Source organism: Bos taurus, chromosome 12 (genome assembly GCF_002263795.3).
Source record: "Bos taurus isolate L1 Dominette 01449 registration number 42190680 breed Hereford chromosome 12, ARS-UCD2.0, whole genome shotgun sequence".
Lineage (NCBI taxonomy): Eukaryota > Metazoa > Chordata > Mammalia > Artiodactyla > Bovidae > Bos > Bos taurus.
Genome location: NC_037339.1, coordinates 83,602,581 through 83,623,531, shown reverse-complemented (window position 1 = coordinate 83,623,531; position 20,951 = coordinate 83,602,581). Strand labels below are relative to the sequence as shown.

At 41.0% G+C, this 20,951-nt stretch overlaps 1 protein-coding gene across 2 annotated transcripts; it reads right to left on the bottom strand.

Annotated features, from left to right (window-relative positions):
* Positions 1–721: 721 nt before the first annotated feature.
* On the bottom strand, positions 722–20,910 carry ABHD13 (abhydrolase domain containing 13). 2 transcript variants are annotated; one of them, XM_024999859.2, is made up of 2 exons: positions 20,810–20,910; positions 722–5,680 (listed from the first exon to the last, which is right to left on the bottom strand). In XM_024999859.2, the coding sequence occupies exon 2, from the start codon at positions 5,658–5,660 to the stop codon at positions 4,647–4,649; it is 1,014 nt and encodes a 337-aa protein (XP_024855627.1). In that variant the 5' UTR covers positions 5,661–5,680; positions 20,810–20,910; the 3' UTR covers positions 722–4,646.
* Positions 20,911–20,951: the final 41 nt, after the last annotated feature.

The window sequence follows — 20,951 nt, the reverse complement described above, 5'->3', positions numbered from 1 at the left end:
ACTGCTCCCCCAGGAATCCAGGTTGGTGATCCCACAGGAAGCACACTGGGGATCCTACTTTGCCCCAGATCGACCCATGCAACAGCAGTCTCTTCCAGGTGACATCTTCACCTCTGCTTGCAAGGGGCCACTTTCCCGTCATCTAGCTGGTTCTGACACTATCTAAGCAAACAGATTTCTGGTTACGTAAAGCAAGCTACAGACCCCTAAAGGTCGAGTGACTATTGGGGCATCTTTATAATTAACCCCGAATCATTAACTCAATACTAATGAGAAGAAAAGCAGAATTTCACAAAAAGGCACTTTATGAACTCTCAAGGCAACATTAACTAAGAACAGTTAAAATCCATTCATTCATTTGATTATAACTAATCAAATGCTTTGGGTCTCATCCACCAGCAGTTCACATACAGGAAATATTTAATATTAGGCTAAATGAAATGTATGTGGGAGAATAATACATTATAATAATGTATAATATTATACATTATAATAATGTATAATTATTATACATTAATATATATATTAATGGGACTACATTCATTTTATATATATATATATATATATATATAGGGAAGAGAAAGTAGATCTAACTTTTTATTCACACCAATAAAAATTCATTAATTTCAGTACAAATTCGTGAGTTTATTTGACCACTGAGGAAGATTTAATGTCCTTTCATATAATTTAGGTTAATAGAAAAGACTGAAAACAAACTATCTTAAGACATTAATCAAACTTTTAATGTATCAATTTATTGCATATGTCAGTACAGAAAAATAGAAAGTATATTTTAAAAGAAATTTATTTGTAAAAAAACAAATGTCAATGTTTGCTTGCCATGATTACCACATAATGCACTATGACATTCAAATCTGAGTTATAAAAGTTTATTACGGCTTCAAATAAACTATGGCAAATAACAAAATATGATTTACATTATGAAATTGGATTAACTTATTTTATCCTGAATGTATCTGAATGGGTTGCAAACAACTTGGAATTTCCAGCATATGGTGTACTGACAGAAATTGTTCAACATACACTCATCCCTGTTACGTATGTATATATGACACTTTTCATAAAAGTGTCTCTTATACACAGTCCTATTGTTAAACTACATTTTTGAGAAACAAAATATAAATGGAGGTATATTTGTGCCATCTGGCAAAAATGTGTTGACTACTATTAGAATGAATGCATTTATTTTGCCACACAAATGAACACACTATTTCTGATTAGCTAAGATGATGTGCATATATGGCAATATAAGTTAACAGAAGTGCTTTTTATTTTCTACTCTGATTTAAAAAATAGATGTCTGTGCTCTGTCATTCACAACTTTACCTGAGTGATATGAAAATACATAAATTTAAGCAGATAATCCAAAAGTACTCTTTTCACGTTTCTTTCTCCATAACTGCAGTCAAACATATTAAGAAAAACGAAGAGGGGAAAGGTCAGTGGAGGTTTTCGGCTCTCTCAATCACGACCTAATTTAAAAAGGGATGTCAGTGACATCCCTTTTTAAGACTTACCGTATTTACTCCTAACCTCAAGGAAGGGACTCAATCAAAAACTACACTTTGGCCGGGCTTGCATGATAGTTTATATAAAATTGAATATGGCCTTCGTTAAGTCCACCAAACAAGCCCAGACCCATCTCAAACCAAATGGTATAAACTACTCATAAGAAATGAGTATGAAAGCATCAGGTGGCATGAATCCTCAGCAAGGATTACAGTGTCATTAATCTGGTGACACAAAGGTAGAACACGGGTTATTATCAACTGTCTACATTCAAGAAAAAAATAAATTTAAGCTGCCCCATAACAAAATTCAGAATACCATTTTAATGAAAATACGTTTTACAGTCAAAGTATTTGCAAAGACGTAGGGTAGATACAATTAACAGGTGCTCCAGTCGCCTTCTCTGTTAGAAACGCCGTGGTTCCTACGTTCTGCGTTCCATGTTCTGCTTCCTTGTCACCAACCTCAGCAGCTAATTACATCCTAGAGCCACCCTTAGGGACACATGTCTCATTCACCTTTCCAGTTGTCTTTATCTTGTTAGTATTCTTGTATCTGTTAGGAACGGTTTCCTCCTGTATTTTGCAGTGTCTTTCTTTAGGATACTCTTCACCATTTTACTTCCAATAATCCCTTTTAGAATAATGGATTTTGATCTCAATCAATTTTATTCTATTTTTAAAAATCACTCTAGGATTTCCAAATTACATTTAAAACCTCATCCAGAAATGCCTACAGCTGCTCTTGCATAAATGAGACAGAAATTAATAAGACGGACACAAGCCTATACCCACTAAGAGATGAGTCCAAAATGAAGGTGTGACTCATGAATTCATGTTTTCTTGACCAGTTGCTTTGGCCACAAAATTAGATGTTTAAAAAAAAAAAAATGATGCCATGGGCTTCATGAACCCCTGATAATAGGAGTTTGTCTTCTACCTGTTTCCCATTTAAGGAAATAGCCTCAAATACACAAAGAAGCTAGGAAAGAGATTTAAATACTACAGCCCTAGACACAACCTCTCCCCTTTGCTGCAGAAAGAAAGGTTCCTCAACCCAAAGAGAAGAACAAAGGTAGGAATGGGATACACAAAAAAACCGGTGGGGAGGTTGCTAAAAACAAACAAAAAATAAACCTGAAGTACTAAGAAAAACAGCAGCATTAAACGAAACACTGATGAAGAAAAAGCTTTTTATGCTTCATCAGTATATTTATAACTAAAGTTGATAAATTGCTCCAGTGTACTAAATGATCACAAGAAAACATAATGTACTTTGTAAACGCTAAAAAGTGACACAAGTCTGGGTAAGCTCATGTCTAGATACACTACATTTTCGGGTCTTCTTCCTTTTTAACGTATTACTATCTGGGATAGTCATTCTACACAGCAATGATTGACAGAATGAAAGCAGCCTTTAATTGTCGTGAATTTATGCATACAAAATACACCTTCCATGATATGCGTTTCCAATTTTGTTTTTAAATGCATGATGTTTTTACAATTTATAGAAAACATTTATCCTTGAGAACTCACACTTGCTGTATTTTATTTTTTCTTAAACACTGACAGAAAGTGAGAGACAAGAATGTGATTTGGCAAAAGTGTCTCCTGCCCTGTCTTCACAGAGTTTTTGACTGAGGTCAAGATTACTGATCCATTCTTTCTCTGTCCGAGCTACTTGTACAAAGCCAATAAACACAGCTAAAATATTCACAACAGCGTACGTTAGAGCTGATGCAATAATGTACACATCTCAATTACCTCTAATTTTTGAGGACTGCTTATGTTTTTTCAGGTAATCTTGTAAGTTTAAGGGGCTCTTTTTTTAAGTAAGATTTTTCTTACTCTTCTATATGTCTAAATACTACTTCTCACTTACAGCCATTTAATGGTTAAACGTGGTAATAGGTTCTGTGATAAAAAGCTCTAGAGTTCTTTCACTCACACATTCTCACAGGTAGAAAATGAATAAATAAGACTTCCTAAAGCTGTCCTTTGATGCAGCTCCTCTATTTTATAACTGAAACGTTAAGCTGAAGAAGATAATTTTCATTTACTTTTGTTTTCGTCACTTCTATTTTCAGAAAATCCAATAAATGTTACCTTGGCTTCAGTGGGATAGATCCACGTAGATATTTGGATTTAAAAAAGCAAACGTAGGAATTTTTGTAAAACAGTATGTACAATAATGTAATAAGACTTCCTAATTGATTCTTAAATAGGTTCTGATCTTCATTATGACCGCTATTAGTGGTTCAGCTGTAGACTTACAAAATGACAGAAGCTAGAACTCTTTTTGCCACCAAAATCATTGATACAAATGTTAAAAAGTTCAAATATGCACATCAAAGCTGCAGTAAAAGTCTCAATTTCTGTTTTTACATGCCATGATCCAGACTGTACCTAACAAAACATGGTACATTTACACTGGAAAAGGGGGTCCCATTTATTTTGAAGAAAAGGCTGGATCTCAGGATTCAGCAGAGCAAAAGTCAACGGCGACCTGCACACAGGCCTCAATTTCATTTCTGGCTAAAAACAAAATAGAGTTTACATAAAAATAGATATAACCCAGGCTACCATATACACTGGTATATGATCAGTACTATTTACATTAAAAACAGTGCATTGCATAAGTCAAGGAATAAAACACCACCATGCATTTCATTTTAATTTTTAAGGTGAAAAATGCAATTACAGAACTAAGTTTGCTTACCATGATTGTCCCAGTATTTACTAAAGGAATAATACCCAAAGGTTTCTCGTTTACATATCTCCTTTCACACTTAGTCATTAATCTAAGTGTCACACAGATTACACGTACATCTTGGGCAACAAGAAACTTTTGAATATGCTATAATAGCATATTAAACTAAAGATATGGATACGCAACCACACTGAAAAGTCTGGTGAAAATGTATGAAATAATCCCAATAATTATAGTTTTTCAAATGTAAAAAACTATTTGGATCATTTTAAAGGAGCACTGAAGTCCTTTCAAAGTTTAATGTCACTCTTCAGACAAGTACAGACATAACACGCTTCTAGAAAGGAGTATTTTTTTTTATCATTCTGCACAAATTAAAATACAGTGCATTAATGAAAACGAAAACATCATATAATTGTTACATTAGATGAAGTTTTGGCCATCTCTTCAGGAGAAGGACTCTTTATTACTTCTTTGATGAACTGTTCGAGGGCCGTGAAGTAACCCTGGCACTGCCACGTATCATTATGAGTTCCATCGGGAAAAATGGCTAATCTCTTAGTCCGAGACGGGGAGAGCTCATAGAGCTGCTTCATCATTACTGGTGGGATTAACTGGTCGGAGAGTCCGGAGATGAAGAGAGAAGGCATTCTGCACTGAGAGATTTTTCTGTAGGACAAGAACTTATTTTTGTAGCACCATAAAGGAAGGTAACGCATTGGAAAGAATGAAAATAAAGTGCTGGCCATGTGTGGTATGCTTAAAAATGTGTTCTCAACCATAATGGCTGAAATCCTATGTGAATTCTCAGAAGCCAAATGAATAGCTACCGCTCCTCCCAAGGAACGGCCAAAAAGGAAAATTTTTGTTTTGTCAAGGTCGGGTCTGGTCATCACATAGTCCAGCACAGCCTCAGAATCCAGGTAGAGTCCTTCTTCACTTGCCTCTCCTTCACTTTTCCCGTAGCCTCGGTAGTCGACCAGCAGCAGATTGACTTTGAGGTTAACCAACATGAGCAAGGCATTTGGCAACCTGTGGCCTATGTTGCCTGCGTTCCCGTGAAAATAAATTATAGTCGGGGAATAGGGCGAGCTGTCTCCAGTGTATCTTATCAAAATAAGATTCAGACGCACTCCATCTTTGGTTCTGATGAAAATGTTTTCATGTGGAATACCAGTGGGCATGGGAACATAAAGGCGCGAAGAAGATGGCTGTTCTGGGAAGTAAAGCAATACATCCTGGAATTTATACAGAATACCTGCTATTGATATGAATATTAACAGAAGTAAGACAATGCCTCCATACAGATGAAAGGTCACTATTAAAGATAAAAGAGAAATGCGGCAGAGAGCCCAAGACCAGGAAGCCAAAGCTACCAGCCATCTTTCAACAAAGTTCCACAGCATCCAGGACTTTTCCATCGTGGCTCTCTGCAAGTGTCCTAGAGACAGAAAGAGAGAGAGAGAGAGTCAGTGAGGTGACATGTATCTATTAGCTTAAAAGTTAGATCCACGATGTAACCAATCCCATCACCAGGAGAATCCTTGGAAACCACACCAGGCCATCCATAAAACCGCCCGTCCTAATGCTCTTGGTCCCTTCAGTTCCCAAGCTGTTTTCACCCTCCACTGCTGTACTGATGAAAGACAAATACGCATTAAATATATTCATTTTCTAAAAAGAAAAAAAATGCAGGTTTTAAAAAAAAAGGCGTTAAAAATACTTTCCTTCATGTATTTTCCTTGATTTAAGAGAAAAATAAACTGATGCCATGTTCCCCATTTTTTCCAGGAGGGAACACAGGCTCAGGAGCCTAAGTGGATTGGCCACGTCCCAGCTTTGCAGGCAGAAGAGCCCGGAGGCCAGGAAGCCAGGCGCCAAGGCTCCTGGTGCATCCACTGGCCAGCTGAGGAGGGTGAGGGCAGTTTCTACACGGAGGTGAAGGGACACGTAACATTACGTCAGCTTCAGGTCTACTGCACATGCTGCACGATGACCCCACAGCCAGTCTAGTCAGAGGCCAGTAGCACACATAGGTGCGGGTGAGAACACCTGCGGTAGCGCCTCACTGCGGCTCTGATCTGCATTTCTCCAACTGGTGACGCTGAGCGCCTCTTCACGTGCCACTGGCCCCGTGCACGTCTTCTTCGGAGGAATGTCTATTTAGGTCTTCTGCACATTTTTTGATTGGGTTGTGGTGTTTTGCTGTGTTTTTGATATTGAGCTGTATAAGCTGTTTGTCTATTCTGGAAAATAAGCCCTTGTTGGTCTCATGATTTGCGAATATTGTTTCCCAGTCCATAGGTTGTCTTTTCATTTTATCTGTGGTTTCCTTCACTGTGCAAAAGCTTTTAAGTTTAATTAGGTCCCATTTGTTTATTTTTTGCTTTTGTTTCCATGACTGGAGAAGACAGATCCAAAAAACACTGTTGCAATTTAAGTCAAAGAGTGTTCTGCCTACCTATTTATTCTCCTCAATGAAACCATATACGATATTGTCGTAATTTCTCTGATAGGTCATTATTAGCTTATAGAAACACAACATATTTTTGTATATTGATTTTGTATCCTACACAATTATTAAGCTAAGTAGATTGAGGGCAAATTTTATTAAAGAGGGAGTTAACAGAGTCTAACCTGTCAAGATCAATCCAATATGCTTTATTGTCAATTTTCCACATTATAGAAAAAAATTATAATTAAACTAGGATAAAAAAAATAAAGTATCCCTTCCCCATTTGGAGGTTCTCGCGTAGATAAATTTAAAAAACAATTTAAAACTGTGCTCAATCACTTTTTGAGGCCCCGTGGACCATAGCCCACCAGGCTCTTCTGTCTATGGAATTTTCCAGACAGGAATCTTGGAGTGTGTTGCCATTTCCTTCTCAAGGGGATCTTCTCAACCTAAGGATAGAACCCTTGTCCCTTGCATTTCCTGCATCGGCAGGTAGATTCTTTACCACTATCGCCATCTGGGAAGCCCTTTCTGCTGCTAAGTCACTTCAGTCGTGTTCGACTCTCTGCGACCCCAGAGACGGCAGCCCACCAGGCTCCCCTGTCCCTGGGATTCTCTAGGCAAGAACACTGGAGCGGGTTGCCATTTCCTTCTCCAATGTGTGAAAGTGAAAAGTGAAAGTGAAGTCGCTCAGTCGTGTCCGACTCTGTATTATTTTTAAGAAACGGTCTAATAATTTGTGTTTCATAACTGATTTAAAAGAAACTTCAGACTGCTAGCACTGTGCAACATGTTCAATCTTTACACAGCCCTGACTGCAACTTCACACCAGGGAGTCAGCAAAGACTGCTGCGGCATACTGATACGGCTGTAGACACTTGGGGGACAGGTGTGAAACAAAGACACAGAAAATTCTATCTGAGAACCAGAGGTAAGTGAAGAAAATTACTCACTGGAGAAAAAATCTTTTAAAACTTTGCTGAAAAATATAAGTGATATAAAGAAAATACAGAAGAAAAGCTTTCAGAAGTCAATGCTTTTATAATCAAATAAAATTTACACATACCGTCTTAAAAAGGCAAAAAAGGTGAGATGCTACAATGTTTTGTAGTCATCTACTTAAGTATTTACCATTAAAAAAAATTATCTTTTACTCACTAACAAAACTATCCATAAAGTTAGTCTTAAATTTAGTAAATAACTGTTAATGACTTATCTTTAAAATTTTACTGTATGCCATAAACTTTTAAATGTAGTATTTAGTTCATCAAATTAAATACTGAAGATCAAGTTAAATTATGCTGGCTATAAAGATGAGTTAGATAATTTAATAGATTTAATTTTTCATCATTATCTCACCAAAAATTGTTAACTATTTCACTAAACATGGATTTTCAAATTTGAGTTTTTGTTCAAATGACTCTCTTTGAACACAAACCAACAGCCTAGCGTTCTTCTGAAGCTGCTCTGAAACCAATACTGCCACCCAGTTGTGGCAAGTTTTATTACAACAAGCTCAACAGTAAGAGAAAAGCAGGTATCCAAGCTTAGAAGACAGGGCAGCAGGACCTGGGCATTAAGGGTCAGACCTGGGAAGAACCAGGCTGAGAGAAAGAGGCTGCACTACAGCAGCTGAACAAGCCGAGGCACGGAGGCCTGAATCCCAGCCCTGGGGTCCAGGTGGACAGCCAACGCGGTTCACGGTCCGGGACGACTATCCACCAACAGCCACTACACAGCGCTGCTCTATGACCGTCACTGTAGGGCCAGGTCTCAGAGCCACATCTGACCACTTTCCTTTTTCATCTAATGCTAACATTTACTTAATTTAATCCTTATTTCTGTTAAGTCTAAGAGAATGACTTTCATTTATAACTAGGAGTTGTATAGGAAAATTCGGAAATAGACTGGCATTTATTTGATACATCAAAACAAAACAATGTTTGTATAACGATTAGGATTAATAAGGTCTGGGATATAACATACAAATACACTAGAGCACTGAACCATTTGGGAAAAATGTATCATTTAAGATATTTCTTTAGTGAAAAAAGGTACATTTTTTTTCATAATCAAGCCAATCATTTATGACAGAAGTATCAGAGACATGTGTAACTCAAATATCATGTGTTTTGTGACATATCAGGAAAAAAACACAGTAAAATTCCATCACCTTAAAGTCTGTTCTACCATATATTTGTTAAGTAATTTTGGGTGTATCACTTATTTTCAGTTTGAATTTTTTTTTTGGTAGAATGAGAATTTTTAAAATGCTCACGTAACTGCATTCTGAACACTGGACATGTATATTTAAGAGTGGACATCAGGAAAGTGGCATATTTGAGTCCATTATTGCTTAGGAATATAGGATTAACCTTGCAGTTTTCCACAAAGCTTTCCTGAAAAGTCACCTACATTAAATGACTTTGTGATACACAAATGCAATCTTGCAATGGATTGTTACACTGTGCAAGTCAATAAAAGCCAATTCACTTTGAGGAATAGCAAATGGAAGTCAATTTTAAGGACTGGTTAATAAAAAATGTTCTAGAGAGTGTGTGTCTTCTCTTGAATACACTGCAGCATTCCGGTGGTTTAGAAAGAGACCTCTGCTCACGGACTGCCTTATGTCTGCTAACCCAATTGCCAACGACTTCCGTCCCCATTCTGTACCATAGCTCCATGCTCTTCAAAGAGCTGGATCTAGCAAACTATCCAGGAAGGACTTCTACTGAACAAATTTGATGAAACTATCAACCAAGTACAATTATTCAAGGCATAACTTGAGCCATCTGTTGAGATGTAAAAATAACTTCGCATAAACCCAGATGCTATGATGGTCAGTAAAAAATGCAACACTTCCTTGAAAACAGTCAACAGATCCTAAAGCTAGCAGCAAGTTTCCCATCTGTTTTGCCAAAAAAATTAGTGTGAATAAAGGGTTAACAAAACCTCTTCTCCCCCAGGAAAAAGCGATGACCTCTGGTTAACCCTCAAGCACTGTTTCCGTGGGAACCTCCCACAGGTAGGCGATGAGAAACGTTTCTGAGGAGCTCTCTGTGTGGTGGGCCTGACACCACTGCAGAGCCGAGTCTGGGCTGAGCGGGGTAAGGTGTGTGCCTGGCGTGCTCTCTGCTGAGTCCTGGACACTATGCCTCTGTCTCGCAACAAAAGACCCCGTTTCCTGTGGGGCATGAAGCAGTTGGGTCACAGCACCACCTGCTCCCAGCCCTGCATCCTCTTCCCGCCCGCCTGAGTCGTCACGTGGAATGACGCACTCGACTCTGCCAAGCCGGGTCTTCTATCCGAATCTCTCAACAAGGCAGTGGGAGGCTGGTGTCAGGTATGGTCTACTGCGTCTTTTGAGAATGTCCAGCTGAACCCAAGACCACTGCTGCTGGTCATGCAGAATAAGCAAGGCAATTAGTTACCCCTTAGACAGTACATCTTAGGAGGCAAACATTCATGAAAGGTGTTGCCAGAAGAGGTGGATTTTTGCCAGGCTCTTCTGCATGCTGCACTGCATTTGCTGATAACATCTTAGAACCATAAGCAATCGAGATGAACGGTGAGTTTAACATACCTGAAGTGAAACCCAAGTTTACACGGATTAGAAAAGTTGTTTAGAGGGAAAGGACGTTAGCCCTGTTGAGCACAGAAGCCCGGTGCCCAGTATCCCTCATCTTCCACGCTTCTTTTACATTATTACCATGTTTTTAACCTCACGCCTGGTGGTGGTGGTTGTCAGTCACTAAGTCGTGTCCAACTCTTGCGACCCCATGGACTGTAGCCCTCCAGGCTCCCCTGTCCATGGGATTTTCCAGGCAAGAATACTGGAGTGGGTTGCCATTTCCTTCTCCAGGGAATCTTTCCGACCCAGGGATCAAACCCGGGTCTCCTGCATGGCAGGCAGATTCTTTATCGAATGAGCTACAAGGAAAGTCCCACATCTTAAATAAATATCTAACTTATTCCCATTTCTCAATCATGCCTTTGCCAAATTATCACACATTAACTGACTCTCAAGTCCATCTGTCTGTGTCTTTAACCATTCCAGCACCTGCTTAACCACTAAGAGAATTCAATGAAAAGCATGAGCTATCATGAGGATCTCTCATAAAAAGCAAACCCCGCTTGCTAATGAATCCAATGGATTTTTCTCGTCCACACTGCAACAGTGTACTGCTGCTGCTGCTGCTAAGTCGCATCAGTCGTGTCCGACTCTGTGCGACCCCAGAGACGGCAGCCCACCAGGCTCCTCTGTCCCTGGGATTCTCCAGGCAAGAACACCGGAGTGGGTTGCCATTTCCTTCTCCAATGCATGAAAGTGAAAAGTGAAAGTGAAGTCGCTCAGTCGTGTCTGACTCTTAGCAACCCTATGGACTGTAGCCTACCAGGTCCCTCCATCCATGGGATTTCCCAGGCAAGAGTACTGGAGTGGGGTGCCATTGCCCTCTCCGAATGTACTGCTAAGTGGCACTAAATCTTGAATCTTCCTTGGCTTCCAGTAGAATAAAATTCTCGTGTGTCTCCCCTCTGACCCATCCCTGAACAGGGGTGTTTTCCAAGGACCTGTATACTGACCCTTCTTTCCCTTGGGGATTTCATTCTTTCTCATGCCTCCATCATACCTGTTTATGAATTCTTCATGTCTACTTCATCCATAATCTCAATTTATCTGTTTGTTGAGTACCTGATGCTTCATAAGCAACGCAAACTTATCCCAAACTAAACAAATCCTCCTTAGCTAATGTTTTCCATGGTTTATGTAAATTATGAACAAAAAAGCATGATATGTGAACGAATGTTATTTTTTTGAAAACCAGCTGATTCTAGGGCTTAATATAACATGCAGACTAAATCTACATTACAGTATCAAAAATTAGCACATTATCATAGCATGTTTTACAGCTAAATAAAAAATATCAATCTTGGAAAAGTAATTTTTGTGCTTTTTATTTAGATAAAGTGGTTAGAAGTATCACACTGATATTAGTGAACATTTCTCAAAAAATAACCTATTAAAAACATGATTAATTTTTTATTATTCATAGCCAAAGTAAATCTAATCATGATTGTTTGCTTCTTAAAAAGAACAGTTTTGAAACAATTAGTAGTATCTTTTTATACTCTATTAGCACTTGGATCATAGGAATGAAACATATGGATCTGCTGATGATCACTGTGAGAATTTTACGGTCAACATTAAGTAGTTTGGTTCACCGTGACCACTCCGTATGCTTCCTATCTTTAAATATCAGTACAATAAGCGATTTAAGGCTAAAGATACAAAGAATGGATAGCTTGGAGCTGTCAGAACCACCATGCTGGGTACAGGGTTAGCTGAGGATCCAGTCAACTGAGGGAGCGATGACGGACATGCTCACTTGACCTCTGTCACGTGCTCTCACACGTGGACTCAGAAGACGGGAAATGGTTCCATTCCTAAGGGGAAATATTTAAATAACTGTTCTATAAGCTGAGGCTTAAAAATGAGATTAATAGCAAGTGTGTGCCCACCCTCAATATTATATGAGTTCTCAAGGGCTTTCTCAAGCCCAGCCTAGACCACAGAACACCCCCACGGCTGCTTTCCAAGCCTCGTCAGATTCCAATGCAGGCTATCATCCGATTTAAAGATGAAAGGCAATGCCATCAACACCTGCACCCATCTGCTATCTCAATCACAGACACTACAGGCGATTCAAAATTTATAAGTATGCACTTTTTTAAAATAACAGGACAAAGCACAATTCCAGGGTTACGAATCTCTTACTTTCCATCAAGCAGCTGTCTATGTCTCTTATTTTTATTCATTTAGCACAGTTATTCACAGGAACTGGAAGCATTCAAACAAAATCTAAATAAATACTTGGCGAGGGCAGTGTGAAGTAGAGCAGTTGAACTGGGTGAACTATAAGGTCCCGATGAAACCTGAGACCTCGCTATGCCCGTGGTTCTCAAAGTGTGGCTGCAGACTCCTGGGGTCCCCAAGGCCCGTTCAAAGGGTGTTTCAGATCAACAGGATCAACGTAAGCAGACTAGAAGGCTGCTTGCCGTTTCGCTGTCTGACGTGCGCACTAGTGGTACAAAACGAAAGATGGGTGAAGCTGCCAGTGCCTTAGCAAGATTCAAGACAGGGGCACCAAAATGTAGGTGCCACTGTCCTCTTTATCATATCTCTATCAGTGAGTCCACTTTGCAACATTTTGTGACAACGAGTGACCAAGCAAGGGGGGCGCATGAGGCACTACTGCTGAGTGTGGCTGCGCCCAGTCCCATCTGAAGCTTTGCGACCCTATGGACTGTACTGAAAACACATCTGAGGTGTGGGAGGAACTAGCTGCTTTATTTAAGTGACACCATTTTTACCTAAAAAGACAACTGATAAACTGTGGTTGTTCAGATTTCTGTGTTCGGCAGACATTTTTTCTGAAAAATGAGTGAAGGTGCTAATAGCTTCCTCGACTTAAGAGGCTCTTCTGACGGCACTGTGATGGTAATGACACAAACAAGTGTGATTTTTGACAACACATTAAATGTGCGAATATTTGGAAGAATCTGCCCAGCACAGTAAACTAATATTTTCAATGACCAATGACTGGTGTCACCAAAATCAAGCACAGATAAAAAAAAATTCATTGAAAGATAAACCAATGGATTTTACCATAACGGAGACAAAAAGTTCTTTGATATGGATTTCAGATTCCACAATGTAACTGATCTTTAAGAAACTACCATCTGTTGAGTATATCCACAATTATCTGAAAAGACTATTAAAATAACCCCTTTAAAACCATAAATCTGTGTGAGCCTGACTTTCTTTATAAACTTCACCGAAAACAACCTACCATATGACAATGAATGTAGAAACATGATAATATGCCTGTCTTCTATTAAACAGACATTAAAGATATTTACAAAAATGTAAAACAGCACTAAACTCCTTGCTAATTTTTTGGCAAAGATGGCTCTTTTGCATAAAAATGTTATTATGCTAAAATATGATGGATTTTTTTACTGTTATTTTTAAGTGATAAAATTATGCATTTTATAAGCTCCCACTCTTAATTTCTAAAATAATAAATATCTTTCTACATAGTCTACATATATGAAAACTCTTTAGAGACCTCAATAATTTTTTAAAATGTGAAGGTGCTCTGAAACAAAAAAAGTTTGAGCACCACTATTCTACACTGCCTAACTACATAATTTTATTGCCTTTTTCTGCAAAGACTTAACACCTTTAAATTAAGAATGAGGTACTACATTAATTTAAATCTTTTGTGCATTATAATATTTACTGGTTTCTAAAGCTTTATAGGTCCTGGAAGAGAAATATCTTTGGTAAAGACACATAATTTCTTTGGGTCCCAAGGACTATGGCCATAAGACAGATGACAAACATGGGGAGCTGACCTTTCAGCCTGGTCATCTATCGCCCTGAGTGAGGCTTTGACCCAGTCACTGCTGCTTTGCACACCTCGGGTGACTAGTCACGCCCACGTTTAAATGTGGGGAACCACTCTGAATGAGCATCCTTGTACGTCGCTTTCTGAGTTTCTACATTTGTAAAAGGAAGCAGTTACCTGAATAATACCTAAGGTCTCACAAATTCTACTTTACAGGTAATAGAGAAAAATTAAAGGCTGGAATTGGAAAGTAGGTATTGAATTATCAATAATACTGTTTTCACTAACTGGTACAGTGGAAATTTGGAGGCCCTGGTATGGGACTTTTAGAGTACCTGAAAAGTTACTGAGAGATACAGGACTCCAGAAATCACAGATGTGTGGAGACGTGGTGATTTTATATTTCAACTGAGGTCTGTAAAATATTTTACTCATCAAACATGTTCAGTCTCCTTCCCAGACCACCAAAGTAATATTTCTAAACAACGCACAGTCAAAGCTGTAGAAAATAACTTTGGCTAAACAATCTTCACAGAATAAACGACATTGTTATGTTTTAGGAGTCTGTAATTAACGGGAGGGGAAGAAGAAAAGCTGGTATTCAAAGACCATCATGAGTTTCCATGAACTCTACGGGTTTTTTTCTTTGCTTTGCACAGGGAACTCAGGTTATTCTCTCCAATAAAAAGCAATGTCAGTGATGCAAATGGCACCTTCCAGATTAATTCCAAGTGTACAGTAACAACGACCCTCAACCTCCTCCTCACCAAAGAATACTACTGCTTTCCCTGTGAAGCTGGCAGTCTCTTTATATCAATCCTTTATGGGGCAGTATTTTATCTAAAAATTTAAAATAAAGATTAACAACTTACATTAAGAACTAAAACTCAAACTATGGGAATGAATACATTTAATTATGATTGTCCCAATGATTTGTTTTTGTTCAGTCGCTCAATCGTGTCCGACTCTTTGCGACCCCATGGACTGCTGCACGCCAGGCTTCCCTGTCCTTCACCATCACCCGAAGTTTGTTCAAATTAATGTCCATTGAGCTGGTGATGCTGTCAAACCATCTCATTCTCTGCTGCCCTCTTCTCTTTTTGCCTTCAATCTTTCCCAGCAGAGTAAACTGGAGAAGTATGTTATTCTTTCAATCACAGATAAAATTTTATTTTAATGAAGGTTGGAACTGATTCACAAAAAGAAAGTAAATGCTAATTATCATCATCATTTTTAAACTGCAAAAGTTTACATCGAATTGCATGGTATATGTTCATTTACTGATTCTGCCAACAGGAAAAGGTCTTTGAAAACTATAAAAGACGTTTTACCTATACAGGAATTAAATAGGAATTCCTCAAAAACAAACTGATTGAAGAGTAATCAATAATAAATACAATTTTAAACAAAACACCATTTTAAAAAGTCGTAAATGTACTATTATTTTAAAGGTCTTTATATCTATCTCAACTGATGATTTTAGGAACATTCTGTTTAAAAAAAAAAAAAACTGCTCATACATTAAAAAAACCATACCAACAAGTGACAAAACCATGCATAGGTTCAAGGGAACAAAGTGGGAAGAAAATTCATGTGTCACTCCTGACCCCTACATCACAAGGGGAGAATGGTATCCTCTGGGGGAATTCACAGCTTCCAGTCACATTTCAAGTAACAGAGAAGCAGATTCAGCCTTCCCGCCTTAGTGTATCTCCTTTTCTGCTAAGCACTGGGGAGTTAGGAAACCATGCCAGCTGCACAGCTGAAATGGAAACACAAATAGCCGCTATCAGCGTGCTGGAGACACCACAGAATGAATTATCTATTTCCCTAATGGTTACCCACATGTCATCAATAATGAAAAAGCGAGTATTAATAGTCCTATGGGACAAATGAACAATAACTGCCTATGGATATGCTGGATAGCAACTGAAGAGTTCAGAGAGCATTTTTAACTGGGATTTCAATCAGCTTGAGCAGACATCTGGAACACTATACTAGACAGCAACTCGGTAGCATTTTTGGGTTTCCCTTTCACTTGAAACACAGAAGACTTGGCATATAAGAGTCAACTCTGAGAGAACAAAAACGACAGATTCTTGTCACTATGGAAGTCAATCACAATTTGTTCTAAGAGTATAAATATCAAAGAAAGAAAATTTAAAAAAAGAAAAAAGATCTACAAGGCTAAAAATGTAAACACTGATGTCAAAATAAAAAATGATAATGTAATTCAGGAAGTTTCCAACTTGTGAAGGGATAGTGTTCTAAATACTATTAACCAAATGGATCAAACTTAGAATTCATTTTCTTATAAAATCAATGTTACAGGAGAAGCAAGATTCCCAGGCTAACTCATAAATACACACAGTTCATGGCCTGAAAACGCTACCGCTTTGCAACTCCAGTACAATGTACTGCTGTAGGAGTTAAGACTTACAAGAAACAGGAACATAAAATGTAGTCATTTATTATGCAGCCTATCACTTCAGGGAAAGAAAAATCTTAATTAGAAAAAACTAGAATCCTTTTTTAAAAGTCTGTTGTAAAAAGAGTATACAAGGACCTCAAATGTTGTGGAGGCGACTAAACAAGAATTAGAAAGATTTTAGAATCTGTAACAACTGAGTTCTAAATTAAAGAAAAAAACAGAGAAATAGAAATAGATTCCAAGAGACGAGAGAGGAAAGATCATGGCAAAACGTGAGGGTGGATGGTTAACCCAGGACAGCGTGGTGAGCAAATGCTCTTATCCAGGCCTGAGGTGTGTCTGAATATACGCCAAGGTTCAGATATTCACCATCTGGCTTCCTGTTCTCATTCCAAAGGAAATTCCTCATTCCAAAGGAAACTATCAGCGGCAGGCAGTGTCTGTGCGATGGGAAGGAGCCTGTTTCCAAGCTCGGTATGTTAATAGCTAGGTGGCTTTTGCCAACCCACTTACCCTCTCTAAATATATGTCTCCTCGTAGGTAAAAAGGAGATCAAACACCTAATTACAACTCGGCTGAGATCAAATGTAATACAGTGCATTGATAAACACAGCTCCTTACAGGAGGCAGAATTTAAAGCATTCTGTTTACCTACGAGAGCAGACTGGGTTAAAGTACAGCTAGCAGGTCAGCTCGACTTGGATTTTAAACAATGGCAGGACTCGCTGGAGAACACCCGAGCCGTGGCCCGCAGGAAGTAACGAGGGCGACGCCTTCTTTTCTGTTAAAACTCAGCGCGGGTGGCAGTTCCTTCAGAAAGCCTTCCCTGGACCTCTGCTCCCTATTGCCAACCACGCCACATCCTGCAGTTGGCACAAACTCACGCGGTGGCACTCACTAGTGTAGCCTAACTCACCTGTTTTACAAGGGCTGCGGATTCCTTGACGACAGTGACATCACCTTATGGAAATCCGCCTAAAGATTTTCAGGAGATTGAGCAAAGCTGGGCACCCAGTAAGTATTAACAATGAGCGGTCTAGGTCTTCAGCAGGACAGTTATTAGGACAAGAACACTAGACGATCAACCGTGACTTATTTACTTCTTATTTAGAACAAAACTTAACCTTTTAGCAAAAAAGACATGCGAGCAATCTAAGCCTGCCCACGAAGAATTAACCACCCGATCGAATGATACCAGGAATAAGATGCCACGAAAAGCGAGCTTGACACTTAAGAGCCCGCATCTCCTTTTGTCTTTCCACTGAGTCCGTACTACGGGGTAAAGGTAACTCAAAGGGCCGGTGAATAATAAAACTTGTTTGGGGTGGGGGGCGGTTGTGACGCCTTGGGCAGTAAAGTCTCGTGATGCATTTTGTAGAAAAATATCCACACACGTTGCTGACACGGGCGTCTCCAGCCAAACTGACTCTCAACTCCGCGGGGGTGCTCCGGGGCGGCTCCGTCAGCGCCCCGAAGTTCCTGCCCCGACAGCCGCGGCTCTCACGGCCTGTCCCTGACGTGAGCGGCCCAGGCCGCCCCCAGCCCCCTGAGCCCTGGGAGCGGGGCTCCGGCCGCACCCGTCCCGAGGGCGGGAGGGCCGGGCCGGGGGTGCTGGGGTTCACGCGCGTCCCTGCAGACGCCGCGGACAGCGGCTCTCGGACGCGCCCCGGGCCCCCTCCCGGCCCGCGGAGCACAGGCGCGCCCCGGGCGCCCACAGCGGTGTCTGTCAGGGCCTCTCCGGCCCCCTCAGCCGGCGAAGGCGCCCCCGCACGGCCCCGCGGCGAGCAGCCCCCCGGAGGCCCCCCGCCGGCCGCCCCGCACTCACTCAGACCCGCGGGCAGGCCGCGCACTCGGGAGCCGGCGCCGCGCAGCAGCGTCCCCCGGCGCCGCTTCCGTCGCTCCTCATCGTCCTCCTCCGCCTCCCGCCGCCGGACCGCCGCCGCCGTCGCCACGGTCCGGCCCCGAGCTCCCGCGGCGCCGCGCTCGGCTCCCCGACTTCCGGCTCACGCTCGGTGTCGCCGGCAAATGCCCCCGCCGGCTCCCACATCACCTGCTCTGGCCCTTCCTCCCGGGAGCGGGGAAGGCGGCCCCCGCCCTCCTGGGCATGCGCAGAGACGGCGGCCCGGTAGGGGCGGGGGAGTGGGGGAGTCCCCGGCGACGGAGGCCCGGGACGGACAAAATACCGCGAGGCCGGATACCGCGTGCGATCGCGGTGGGCTGGGTACCCCCGCCGTGCGTGTCAGGCATCCTCCGAGCACCGGTAGGCTTCCCGCCCTGCCTCTGACGCCTCAGGATGTGCTGCGGGACGCTTTTCTTCCCAAAGAGAGTGTCTGCCCCAGAAGGTTGTTAGAGGTATGGCAGTGAGTTCCGGCACTTCCATAAGGGCTCCCATAAGGGCACTTAACTTCTTGTCTTCTTCCAGCCCAGCCCGCTCCTACCTTCATCAGGGCGCACCGTCACGAGCGGATGCATGTTTTATTAGACCCCGAGACCTGTACCACTTAGACGGCCTTTTTATTAAAAAAAAAGAAAGAAAGAAAAATTCAAAACTACCTTTTGCAACTTTTAACAAAAACCCAAGACCGTGGCAACATCTCTAGGGCCCCTAACAAGGCTTTGGAAGTGACCACACAAATGGAGCCTGAAGCTGGAACGTCGTGACTTTCACGGTCAACCCCATGCGCACCAAGCTGTACCGAATTGTTTGTTTATAGGTGTTTGTCTCCTGTCAGTCCCTATTCTCTGGACTCTGTTTTATATCTACAGAGGATATTTCATAATGTTTTCTTAAAACGTGAAATCGCTACCAGATTGAGAGTTCCAGTTCACAGAGGCTCTTGATAATAACTCCTGTTATTACCTGATAAGCACCACCCACCAAGACAGACGACCGCTTACGAACAAAAACTAATAATCAAAGCAACTCTAGGAGATACTTAATGAAAAACTGTTGATTCTCTTTAAACCAAGCATTAGAAAGGCTACAGTAACATGGTAAATTGGAGAGTGGGATTTGAATCAACTTAAGAGTTTGGTTTCGTGATTCATGGGTCCCCTGTTACATCACTAGTACAGAGCACAGTCCCCAACGTTATAGCAACTCAACAGATGCTGAACAAGGTACGAAAATGTATACGAATGCCTTTGCAGAAGATGGGCATGTAGGGGATCCTTTAACTTAACACTGTTGGATACTCCTCCCAAGTACATGGATAGGTTGACTAGTAGGTGGGAGAATTACCCACAAAACAGTACCATGTGACTTTACAAGTCAAGTGATTTCAGAGAAATGTTCAGTCAATATAGGTGAATTAGACATATAAAGAAATGAACTGTTGGGCTAGAAGGAGCTAGACCTCAGTCCAGCTTTACTATATATTAGTACTGTGAATTAAATGTGTGTTAGTTTGTAAAAAGAGGCTTCTGTACATTAGACAATCATGCATTGGAGAAAGAAATGGCAACCCACTCCAGTGTTCTTGCCTGGAGAGTCCCAGGGACGGGGAACCTGGTGGGCTGCCGTCTATGGGGTCACAGAGTCGGACACGACTGAAGTGACTTAGCATAGCATAGCATAGCAAGGGCACTTAACGGCTTCAAGATGTATTCTTCAAGCCTGTTGCAGCAAAATTTCATTTTAAAGCAATAGTATTTTATGCTAAAAGGAAATGTCTAATTCTAAAAGTTGTTTCCTCCTACACTTTATGAATAAATTCTCAGTTCTCCATGGTGGAAGAGGACAAACCATAAGAGCATACTGGTAGAAATCTACAGCTCCTAGAACATAAGGATTCGATTTGTTTTCATTTCTCAATTTTGCATATGTAGTACAATTACAATATCGTAGTAGCTGCTCAATAAAGATTTGTGGCATGATTTTATTTTGAATCCTTGAATATAAACTAGAACTCCACAGTTGATTTCCGAGTATGCAACTGTTTATATTATGAATGATACATTTTTTATTCTTATGAATTAGACGAGAACGCATCACAGTTGCATCATCATGAAAAACACATAGGAAAGCACAGGCTTAGACAATTTTGCGAAAGCATATTTTTCCACCTAAATGAAACAGCAGACGTTTGGGGAAGGAAGACACCCTCTTCCCCCCTGGGCGGTTTCTCAACCACGGAAATGAGCGTTGGTACCACTCTTTACACATAGGGAGCAGAACTCGAGAGGTTGTCACCTGCCAAGAGCAGCCTAAAGAGAGGCACAGGCTCAAAGTGCCAATAACGAGCCAGTGGACAAAGTGTTTTGCGGTCTTACTTCGCGACGAAATCCACTCTCGCGGGTCAACCGTTTGCAAATAGGATCTGCTGCTGAGGCCAACCGGATATGTGTTTGTAACCACACTGTAACCCCCGCTGCCTCCGGTCCTCCGCAGCTCAGCCAGGCGGGCGGTCCTCCC